The sequence below is a fragment of the Emys orbicularis genome, chromosome 1, assembly GCF_028017835.1.
Source record: "Emys orbicularis isolate rEmyOrb1 chromosome 1, rEmyOrb1.hap1, whole genome shotgun sequence".
Lineage (NCBI taxonomy): Eukaryota > Metazoa > Chordata > Testudines > Emydidae > Emys > Emys orbicularis.
The window spans coordinates 219445827-219458273 of NC_088683.1; the positions used below are offsets into that span (position 1 = coordinate 219445827).

The following is a 12447-nucleotide window of genomic DNA, read 5'->3' on the forward strand; positions in this document are numbered from 1 at the left end:
GTCATACATGATATGAATTGCATCATGTTATTCCTAGAAGTCATGGATGATGCAATCATAACGAAGCTTACATCACTCTGCTGAACAAATTGCCCTGTATCAGCTCTAGAAATCATACAGTGTCATGCTCTCTTATTTGTCAGTGTTTGATTTTGCAAAGGGACACATTTCTGTATAGCCAAAGTGAGCGGAGATGCCTCGTACTTGTGTGAACAGTGCAGATAACTTCTGCTATGTTTGTGGTGAAGAGACTTTTGCATCACAAAAGCGCAGTATAACCACTATGGTTAAGAAAGCCTATCACCTTTATTTTGGCTGCAAAATTGGAGATCAGGACAAGAGGTGGGCCCCACACATATGCTGCAACACTTGTGCAACAAATCTTGGCCAGTGGTTGAACAGGAAAAGGAAATCTATGCCTTTTGCAGTGCCAATGATTTGGAGAGAGCCAACACATCATACCAGCAATTGTTACTTCTGCATGGTGCCTCCAGTTGGGAAAGGTGTGTCAAAGAAGAAAAAGTGGACTGTGCATTATCCAAACATTCCATCAGCTATACGTCCAGTACCCCACGGAGAAGGACTGCCGGTTCCTGATGCACCAGAATCATTCTCACTTGAGTCAGACGAGGAAGAGGAAGAGGATGAAACTTCTGGTCCTGAACCATCAATGTCACAGGACCCACATTTTCTCCCATCCTCCTCCTCTGAACCACACCTCATAACACAAGGTGAACTGAATGACCTTGTCAGGGATTTGGAACTACCCAAGAGTAAGGCAGAGCTGTTGGGCTCCAGACTACAGCAGTGGAATCTCCTGGCAGGTGACGTTAGGGTTTCCATGTTCCGTGACCGTCAAAAGGATCTTGTCCCATTCTTCTTCATGGAAGGTGATCTTGTAGCCTGCAACAACATCGATGGTGTGATGGCAGCCCTCAACATCGTTCACGATCCAGATGAGTGGAGACTGTTCATTGATTCATCGAAGACGAGTCTTAAAGCTGTTTTACTGCATAATGGCAATGTTTTGCCATCAATTCCAGTTGGTCATGCAGTCCATATGAAGGAAACCTATGACAACATGAAACAACTTTTGAGGTGCATCAACTATGACCAACATCAGTGGCAGCTTTGTGGCGATTTGAAGGTTGTTGCTCTCTTGCTTGGTCTGCAGACTGGATACACAAAGTACTGCTGTTTTCTCTGCGAATGGGATAGTCATGCAAGAGATTCCCACTACATCAAGAAAGATTGGCCACTCCGACAGTCATTGGAGCCTGGGAAGAAAAGTGTTCATCATCCACCACTTGTTGAATCAAGGAAGATTTTGTTACCACCCTGACACATCAAGCTGGGTCTGATGAAGAACTTTGTCAAGGCCATTGACAAAACACAAGCAGCTTTCAAGTACCACCGTGGAAAATTTCCAAGGTTAAGTGAAGCTAAGATAAAGGAAGGTGTCTTTGTTGGTCCTCAGATTCGTGAACTTCTTTGAGATGATGCATTTGACCATGCACTGCGTGGCAAGGAAAAGACGGCATGGAAAGCCTTCCAGTTAGTGGCAATAAATTTTCTCGGAAACAACAAGGCAGACAACTACAGGTTGTTGGTGGAAAACCTCCTCAAGGCATACAAAAGCCTTGGTTGCAACATCTCACTAAAGATACATTTTTTGCACTCTCATCTAGATTTTTTTCCACCTAACTGCGGAGCAGTGAGCGACGAGCACGGCGAGCGATTTCACCAGGACATTGCAACAATGGAGAAACGCTATCAGGGCAAATGGAGCCCATCAATGCTTGCAGACTATTGCTGGACAGTGATAAGAGATGTTCCATTTAATGAATACAAGAGACAAGCCAAGAAGCTCCGAGTAGACACTGAATAGGACTAAACTATGTACATAATAGCTTTTTGCCTTTTGTTTCATAATAAATTTTATTTATATAACCCTTTTGCTGATTTTTAAAGTGTTACATAAACAGGACAGGTGAAATATTATCATGTAAAGCAACCATAAACACATGAAAAGACCTAGGTTTACAATTTATGATTAAAACTCTACTATCTACACAATATACATAGACATAAAATGTAAAAACTTAAATATCTTAGAAACAGTAGCCAATCAGTTGTTTTAATTGTCATATTTGAATTCAGCACATCAAAATACATAATAAATAGCACATTTTATCTCTTTTTGACGACTTCTCAAAAATTGTAGACCAGTGTAATCAGCTGATGACTTTAACCTTCAATTTCTGGGCTTTTTGTTTACTAATTCCTCTAATCATTTTAGTTAAACACATTATCAAAACTGGTTCTGACTGAATTTATTGTTCAAGTAGCTCATATAATTCTTTGTAAAAAGTATTTCCTATTAACCTAAAAGCAAAACCTTCATAAGTAATGTTTGCTTTTGCCACTCATGACATATATCTCTCCTCCTTGCAATAATTACACTAGTACTTTCCATGTGTTTTACAACAGCAAAATACCACATAAGAACTTTATAAATTAAGCTCTCGTTTATAACCAAGACAGTTAAAACTTTTAAATAAACCACCACTGAACACTCAGAGGTATAGTACAATACACACTCAGTAAAGGGAAAGTACCGGTAATTCAGTGTCAAACACTCAGCCCATATTCCAGATCTAGCCCACTAGATGTATTTACATGGCCTGCGTGTTAGATTCAGATTCTGTGTAATCAAAATGTTCTTTAAAAGAAACAAACACAAAGTTTCTAGCTTTCATGGTTGTGAAGAAAACCTTCCAAATGTAAACCAGTGGAATGTTCCTGAGTCTGCTATGGAGAAATGTGTGCTCCACTACGTCTCACTCATTGGATTGGGTGTTAGCTCTGCAGCCTAATGATGGCACTTTTTAATGTCAACCTTAACTACTTTACGGCTGATCACATTAAAAGATGGGATAAACAAGAGTGGTGGAAGTGGAAGTTGTTGGAGGGAAGAAAATGCAGAGAGAAGATAGGAAAAGGAGAGAAAAGCAAAGAAAGGAAGAGGAAAAAAAATACAAAATAACAGTGGTCGAGAAGATGACCACATTTTCCCACTGAGTGATGCTGAATGCAAAACTAAGACTTTTAACAAATAATGATAAAAATAGCTAAAAGTTTTGTTACTACATCAAGGACCATATTCTGCCCTTGATCTCTGTATAAATCTCCCAGGGATAGTATTGGGAAATCTGCTGTGGGTTGATGCTAGCATGTATTCCTAGATTGGCCTCTGGACTTCAATTAAAAATGGAAGGTGATTTTCTCCTCTGCATGCATTTGACATTTCTGGAAGAGAGTCTGAAAATAAGAAGAGCTTGCTCAACATGCTGTGCATCTATTACGTCTACCTCAGTAGCAAAGGAGCACATGGTGGTTAACGTGATGACACTGAATGTACCTCAGAACTAATAGCCATTTGCTACTTATTATAAAGTGTTAGTGTAGCAATATCAGTGCACTTCTTTTTTTCTGACACAGCAGCAGGAGCAACAGTGGTAGCTGTGAGGCACCTTGGATTTCCCATTACAGTCTGGAAATCTTTTGCCTCTCAGGCAGCATTAGCTGTGCCAGTGCTGTTCATTGCAAAGCCTGCTGAAGCCTTGTCCCTTCCAGCTAGGTTTCAAAGTTTGACTCTGACATTAGTCACAGAAGGGATCCCTTCACACACTGAACAGCTTAATCAGATCATCCTTCCATTTTGCAACACACTAAATGCTCATTGGCCCCTCAGAAAACAAATGTGGTTTCTGCTGGTTAATCAAATGCTGACAATGATCTTCCATCTCATCTTCTTGACACCTATTTGTAGTAATCCAGGTTGAAGCTGATGTTGGAAATTTTATACTAAAGTTGACAGCACCGAGGACTAGTATTTAATATGGCTTTACATTCCCAATTTACATTGTGTTTGTTTCGCTTTGCAGGCCTTCAAGAGGGAGTTGAAAACTAAAGAACCTGTTATCATGAGTGCACTTGAAACAGTACGAGTGTTCCTGGCAGAGCAGCCTCTGGAGGGACTGGAGAAGCTCTACCAGGAGCCTAGAGGTAATTGAATGTAGAACTGTAATAACATATTGATAGAAGGATCAGTGATGACTGAAAGACCATAAATTCTTACTGCCACTGTCAGGGCAGCTCTTATATACGCCAAGCTGCATTTCACTATTTCATAACCTGAACTAAAAAAAGGATAGATGAAACCAGGACTTAGCAGTCCTTCTGCACACTATAAAATAAATGTGCATATTTAAAAGAAACACTGTGAAGAGCTCAAAACCTCTTGTGTGGATGCATAACTTATAGACCAATTTGTGGTTCATAAATTCCAGTAGCTAACCTCTTACAGATGGGAAATCCATGCCAATTTGAAAAGCTAGCCAAAAAAAAAATTACAGCTGACCATCCTGAAATTTATTTGGATCAAAATTTAGTATAAAATGCTCTAGAAAAAAGCAGATTGCTTAAATAGAAACTGTGTGTGTGCCAGGTACAACTCAAGATCTTTGCTTGATTCTTGTGGTCCCAGTTCAGCAAAGCTCTTAAACATGTTCTTAACTTTCAGGGAGACTTAAGCACATGCTTAAATTTAAGTATTTTCACAAGTGCTTTGCTGAATGAGAATGGACTTAAAGACATGCTCAAGTGCATTTGAAATGTAAGCATGCACCTAAGTTCTTTGTGGAATATGAGCCCTAACTGAATCCTTAGAAAATTATTACACCGTGATATATAATAGGACTAGGATTTGTTGAGGGACCCCAAATGATTGTACATTAATAAAGTATATTTGATAGATGTCTCTGGTTATAAATAGTTTTCTTGCTGTGCTTTTGAACATTTCAGTCTTGCCCTGATAGTTGTCATTTTCCTTATAAGATAGAGTGTGCTCTAACGGCCTGTTGAACTTCACATTTAGAGCTGTCTCCTGAAGAAAGGGCCCAGAATGTAACCAAACTCCTCCGAAGACAGGCAGATGAGGTCAAAACTGAATGGGATAAACTGAACCTGCATTCTGCTGACTGGCAAAAGAAGATAGACGAGGCTCTTGAAAGACTGCAGGAGCTCCAGGAGGCAATGGATGAACTGGACCTGAAGTTGCGCCAGGCTGAAGTGACCAAGGGTTCCTGGCAGCCAGTGGGGGATCTGCTAATTGACTCTCTGCAGGATTACCTAGAAAAAGTCAAGGTATCAGTGGGCTTCTACTCTTCAACATTTGTGGGAGGAAAATATAATTGATCTTGTTTTGATGGTTATTCTCCCTGCATGATTGCCCTCCTCAATCAAGAAACAACTTTTAAAATGAAGTGTTGGCCGATTTTAAAGAATTGCAGCATTTAAAGAATGATCTAATTCCCCAGTAAAATCAATGTTAACATGGAGTTCCAATTAAAAGTATACATCAGTAATTTATGGCAAAAATATAGGGATGTCTAATTATCCCCAGCATAGATACTATTAACCCAGGGAAATTAGTATTAAGATTAAATTTAAAATAAATCCAGACATGTTAAGGTATGGAATAGCACAATTAGGGCACCCAAACAAACTTAATTCTACCCTGCATTGTAGTCATGTAACCATACAATTAAGATTGTATAATTGTGTTTGTAGCTCCACATTAGATTAAACTGATTTTAAAAAATATTTTTTTTCCTTCCCCCCTCCATGATGTATTCCCTCACCTGCCCTCCCTAATGAGTATATCTGGTGAGTTAGGTTTTTGGTTTTGTTTTGTTTTGTTTTGTTGTAAATGAAATACTTGGGAATAATGGTCAACTTGCAGAATGCTCTCCAGTAGAACATTATTTGTCAAACGGTTGAAGAGAAAACTTTATTATGAAAAATAACAGGAAAAAAATGCCAATTAATCAGAACAAATTAATTGTAGCCAGTGCAAAAGATTTCCATAAGGGTTAAGTATATAAGAAATTTGAAGAGTCTGCAAGATTCTGTTGTTAAGATCATAGATGACAAATAAAAGGTCTGACACCTATTTTGTGTCTTAATGAATTTTTAACCACTTATACAAAGTGAAACAGCTCCAGCAGCAGAGACTGACTTGATAGGATACTCACTTGGGAGGTGGGAATTCTAGATTCAAGTCCTTTCACCAAATTAGGCAGAGCAGGGGCTTGAACCTGAGTCATCCACATCTCAGGTGAGTGTTCTATCCACTTTGGTGGCTCTCTCTCTGGGTTTGACCAGACATTCCATCCTTGACCTGAGGAACCTTCCCAATGAAAGTTCAGTCAAAACTAAGAAGTATGAGTCAATATTTGCTAACAAAAAAAAGTTTTGTCAAAAAATTCCTTACAAGATCTACTTGAAATCTATATATTAGCCCTAATTATGACTTTTTTTATTCTATTATAACATTGGCTAAACTGCAAATGGAAAAACTGTGTGTGCACACATATGGGATTTCAAATCCTTTGTAAATGATAATATTTCAAACCCTGTGTGAGAGTTGTAGCATAGGTAAGATATATAGCACTCCAGGCAGTGCATTTCTAAGAGATAATAATACTATTTGGGTGGTGGTACAAGGCACTAGGCCAAAGGCTGAGTAATGTTAACTACCTGAGAAGTGCAGTAATTGCCTCAGAATGCACTGCCTAGAGTGTTGTTATTGCTCTAAGGAAATAGAATTTCTACATAAATAGTGAAAGTAGATAGATGTGAGCATTTGCTGGGCAATGTAGTCATGTCTGTAACATAAATAACCTGTAAGAAAGCTCCAGTAGTATCTGCAGTTTAAAAGCCATCTTCATAAATTACGGAATGCATGATTGTTTGCTGTTTTGCTATAGCTGTATTAGTCCCAGGATATTAGAGAGACAAGGTGGGTGAGTTAATATCTTTTATTGGACCAACTTCTGGTTTAACATATTGAGTTAAATATATATTTTTAAAAATTCACGTCTTCTTTAAGTATATGTTTTAAGAAGAAATAAGTCAAGAAAAGCAGTTCTTCTAAATATAAGATGTACTAGCTTTAGGGATTCTTTAAGTTTGCATTTCAATTTAAACATACACAAAGTATGAACATTAGAGCTAGGTCAAAGAAGCCTTCAGTCCTGATCCTGCAAACAATTAAGGCTTTGTTTACCCTACACACCTTTTAGTGAATGGCTGTGCCGCTAAAAGGCGCACAGTGTAGCTGCTGTTTGTCGGTGGGCGAGAGCTCTCCCGCCAACAAAAAACTTCCACCCCAAACGAACGGTGGTAGCTTTGCCAGCAGGAGAGTACACCTGCTGACAAAGCACTGTTCACACTGGCGCTTTTCGTCAGCAAAACTTTTGTCATTCAGGGGGATGGGGGTTTCACACCCCTGAACGACAAAAGTTTCGTCATTCAGTTTCCAGTGTAGACAAAGCCTTACACATATTCTTAACTTTAAGCTGAGTAGCCCCATTGACTTGAAGTGTACACATGCATAATAGATTGCAGGATCAAGGCCTCAGTTTGTTGGGTTTTTGTTTTTTGTTTTATTTATGTACAGGATCCATTTTATCAGGGAAGTACAGAGTATTGCAGGAAGATTAGAAACAAAAGGCTTTTTTAAGACTATATTTCTATTGGGCAAAGTAGAGCAGCTTTGTTCTTTTCAATCTGAGGAAGTTTGGATATATGACAAACTGGAATGGCTTAGGCTTTGCCAAACTCAGACTTCTACTCTGTATGCAAAACCAAACCCAAACCAGGGCAGTTAATCTCTGGTATCTATTTAATCAGCTATCAGAAGAATTGGAGAGAGGTTAAGAGATTCAGACTGATTTTTATATGCCGAGGGAAGAAAGAATGTATCAACAATAGAAGACTCTTCATGGGACAGAACACGTTTTTTCTCTCATAAAATACTACACAGTTATGTAAATACCTTTCAAGCACAGTAGTAAATCCATTAAGTATCCAAAAGGAAAAAATACTGTCACTTTGATGGGAAAATGGTTAATAGTGCAATATCTGAAGTTCAAATGACTCAATAAATATAAGGAAACTATCTAAATCAGAAAAATCAAAAATATACAAAGGAACACATTCACAGATCTGTGTCTGAAAATTCAAGGTGGTGTTGAACAAATGCCAGAATTCTACCTTAGATTATGCCATGGGTAAAAATTTCATCCAGTCCTTATTGCCAAATTAATCTGGGTGATTAGTACCCTGGTCAGCCTAACCTGGGTGTGAACTGCAGCATTGCAAAGCCCTACCCCATTTCCTGTGGCATCCCTGTGGCTGCATTGACCCATGTGAGGCATGAAGGACATGTCTGCACTATAAACTTTTGCTGATGCGATTTACATCAGTATAAAAGCCACTGTAGTTATTATATCGCTTGTGCACATGCATACGTGGCTCCTTGCATCAGCATTGTGCATACTCACCAGGAGTGCTTGTTTGGATGCACAGTACTGTGCACCATGGGTAGGTATCCCACTGTGCAACTCACCACTGTCCAGCACATCGTGTTTTGGGAAATTTTGCCAATGCATAGCTGGGCAGAAACAAGTCACACGGGTGACTGGGACTGTGGGGTCAAGCTCCCATCATGAAACTTTCTCCACCCCATAATGCCATCTCTAACCCATCATTTTCATGCCTATTTTGAAAATCCAATGAACCCCCGCATGACTTGTTGCGGTCCGCCATCTCTGACAGAAGCGTGGAGCCTGCACAGCTCTGTGCTATCGTCATGAGTGTTCACCCTGTGCTTGCAACAATCATCCAATACTTGCAGAGATGCAAGAGCAGCCATGGGGAACATGATGATTTCATGGAGCACACTTTGCTGTGGGACATAGGAAGAACCAAATCAAGGTTGGTGGTGGTGGTCACAGAGTAACTGCAAATAGTGAGGCACTGAAACAAGCACTGACTGGTGAGATTGTATTGTAACACAAGTTTGGATAATGAGAAGTGGGCTGCAGTACTTCTGGATGCACCCATGTTCCTTGATCTGTGCGCCCAGCTCGCACCAGCCCTTCATCTCAGGGACACCAAAATGAGAGCAATGCCGATGGTGGAGAACCGAGTGGCGAATACACTGTGGAAATGTGGAATACCAATTGCTACCAGTCCTTGGGGAATCATTTTGGAGTTGGAAAAGTGACAGTGGTGGCTGTTGTCATGCAAGTGTGCAGGGCCATCAATCGTCACCTGCTACACAGGACTGTGACTCTTGGGAAAGTGCAGGACGTAATGGATGGATTGGCAGCAATGGGGTTCCCAAATTCCGGGGTGGGTCTCTTTGTCTCTCCAGTTGAAGCTGTTCTGCTTTGTATAAAAAACTTGAATAGTCATTGGGCCAGAGAGAGAATGGCTGGGAATGGTTTATAGCCTGGCACTTAGGGCACTCACCTGGGAGGGGGGGACACCCAAGTTCCAGTACCTTCTGCAATGACTATTTAATTATTTATACAAAGTGGAACAGCTTCAACAGGAGAGACTGGGAGAAACCCATGCAGAATACCCCATAACCAGGTGGTTAGGGCACTCATCTGGTGTGGGGGAGACCTGGGTTTATGTCCCTACTCCCAAGCAGGGAACTGAACCTGGGTCTCCCATGCTCCTGCTGAGTGCCCCAACCATTGTGCTAAATGTTAGAAGAGGTGGCATCAGCATCTTCTCCTCCTCCGGGAAGCTTGCCCTTAATGTCCTTACCCAAATAAACTCAACTTTTTGTTCAACCCCCATATGAAATTTTTCCAACTTTTTTTGATTCGCTGCTAATTCCAAAAAATGTTGATTTCCGTTTGACCCAAACCAATTTCTTTCTTATTTTTCATAACTGCGAACAAACTAAAAAATCCGTTACTTGCACAGCTCTATTCACGAGGACTTCAGTATTCCCTGCCAGTGATTCATTGTATGGGAAAGAACCTCTTAGTCTGTGCATTTCTGACTAAGAATCCCAAGTGATATCTGGCAAGGAGTCCACCTTGATCACGTACATTCCTTTTCAAACCTCCACCAGAACAGCACCCACTGTGGGATTTCCAAATGTCAGCTGGTACCCAACTGAGCAATAACTCTCTGGGGAAGCCGGCTTCCCCATGTTGATTTCCATGAAAATCGTTTTCATGGAAATGAGAGCTCTCAGTCTCACAGTGAGGTTTGGGGGCTAGCTTCCTGCAAAGCAAGAGAAAAGCCTCCTTCCTCATGCTAAGGCTAATGCAGCCACTGCTATTCATCTCATGTCTTGAGAACAAGAGAGAGTGTTCATGGTTCAGACATAAAAACACCTCCATGTGCTGAACATCATCAGAAAATACAGCATACTGCTGTCTTTGAACATTAATGAACTACTCAGCTTGCTCTCTGGCTTTTCACACATACTCCATTGTCATGCCAGTGCTGCCTTGTGACTGCTTTTCTGAGTTCCCTCTGAGACCTTTTACTGCAGAAAAAGGCTTCCATTTAGAAAAAAGAACTAGGAAATAGTGCCAGATCCAGGGGATTTATGGGATTTCCCCCTGGGAATTATGGGAGTTTGACAGTTTCTCCCATAATCCCCATAGGCTCCCAGAAAGCCTTTTGAAAAGGCAGTGCAGCTGCAATGTTGTTTACTGCATTAGTGTATTGGATATTACACCCAAAACAACAGGCTATTGTGAATGGGCTGCACTGTTGATACTTACACCAGGGATATGCCTTCAGGTCAACCACCAGCAATTCAGCTGTCTGCTGTAAGCAAAATAACAGCACAGTCTTAAGAAACCCTGGGGAGATAGATCTCTTATGTGAAAGTTTTCAGGCAAGACCAAGAGAATGGTGCCAAAGGCAACTTCAGTTCCAAATGAAACTATCTGTCTCCAGTGTCATCAACTCAGGAATGCCCACCCAACTGAAGGATAGGTGGTTTAGTCCTGTTTTCAAGTAACTCCATTCTGTAGAGGAGTGCTTTGTTCTCCTCTAGCAGCTCATAGAGAGAGCAACTTGGGGATAGCTAACTGTGAAACAATGGTCAAAACTTCCTATTTAGTCAGATAAATCCTGTGCTTTCCTATCTATTTGTGAACTTACTTTGAAAACTATCGAGTCCTCTTAAACTGGTTTTAGCTGCTGCATCTTCACTTTTAAACATTTGAATTAAGTATCTTTATAGCAGGAAACTCGCATATTGGATTCAAAATATTGTTTTTAAAATTCTTAATGTAAAGAAACTCCTTGGAAAGTTTAGGTTTACTTTTAAAGCCTTTTGTCTCTGCTATTTGTACAACTTGTGTTATACTAAACTGTATACAATAAACTATATACAAGCAGGCATTAGGTAAAACCAAATAAACTAAAATGTTGCTGGAATATTAGCCTCTAGCCAAATAAGAGCCATTAAGGCATCCATGTGCATGTCTGTTTTTGCCTTCTTCCATCCTTTGGTACCCACCCAGGTTTTCTTGTTTTCTGAAATAAACTGTGCACTCTTTTCTTTTAAAAATGATGAAAATTGTGATTATGAAATTGTGAAGCAAAGAGCACCAGCGAGAGACAGACATGCCCATCGTGTAAGTGTGTCTTCTCAACTTGGCAGCCAAGCCTGCATCACATATTGCTTAGTCCAGTCTTTCTGAAGCAGTGACTGACAATTGTGGCTAACTTCTGAGACATGTTTGCTAGAGATTGTCTTCCTTTTTATTTGTGAACTGAGCAGAATTTGCACTCGGATCTCTGCAGGTGAGAAGTGTATTGAACTGCTTATCAGCTGCTCCTAAATAACTTCCTGTATCCATTTGATCTCCTTGTCCTTTGGGCATCCCTCCTCTAACTGAGGTAAAAGCAAGACCTTCCTTAAAAGAATTTGCTAAATCTTAGCTGTGCTGTTTTTATCATCAGAGAAAGAAAATAAATAGACTTTGATAAATAAAAAGTCACATTGTGTACCACAGTGAGCTTAAACTGTCACTGAATTATTGCATGCAATTTAGTAGTTTGTAAAAAAAAAATTAAAAAAATTCAGAGGCTATGGGAATTAAACATCAGTGACCTGATTCTGTTCTGAACTAAGGGAAGCTGGAAGAGAATACACTACTCATAAAAGTCTGATGTATTTGACAATTAGTCATTCTGGTACAACTGCTGCTGAGAGGCAGCTGTGCTGCAGTGGTGCAGTCCTTACTGTAAAAGGCAAAGATGGGATGGTTTCAGTAAAGTAGTCACTGTATGGTTCTGTTATGCAGTGGTTTGTGCTGAGAGGTGCCTACAATGTGGGTTCTGAGAATAAAATTATTTCTGGGAACTCAGGTCCATACTCTGTGTTTTATAGTGTAAAGGTGCAGGAAGTATTTACCCCCAAACTCAGTTATCACAGGGCTGGTCTACACTACCGCGGGGGATCGATCTAAGTTGCACAACTTCAGCTACATGAATAACGTAGCTGAAGTCGACATACTTAGATCTACTTACCACAGTGTCTTTACTGCGGTG

General features: G+C 40.2%; 1 protein-coding gene across 3 annotated transcripts in view; it reads left to right on the top strand.

Annotated features, from left to right (window-relative positions):
- The window catches only part of DMD (dystrophin), a 1466768-nt gene that overhangs the window by 1176066 nt on the left and 278255 nt on the right, over positions 1-12447 (top strand). For all 3 annotated transcript variants that reach the window (XM_065405744.1, XM_065405758.1, XM_065405751.1), the window contains 2 exons: positions 3948-4068; positions 4940-5208. In XM_065405744.1, the coding sequence (XP_065261816.1) occupies positions 3948-4068; positions 4940-5208 (390 nt within the window). The remainder of the gene's footprint in view (positions 1-3947; positions 4069-4939; positions 5209-12447) is intronic.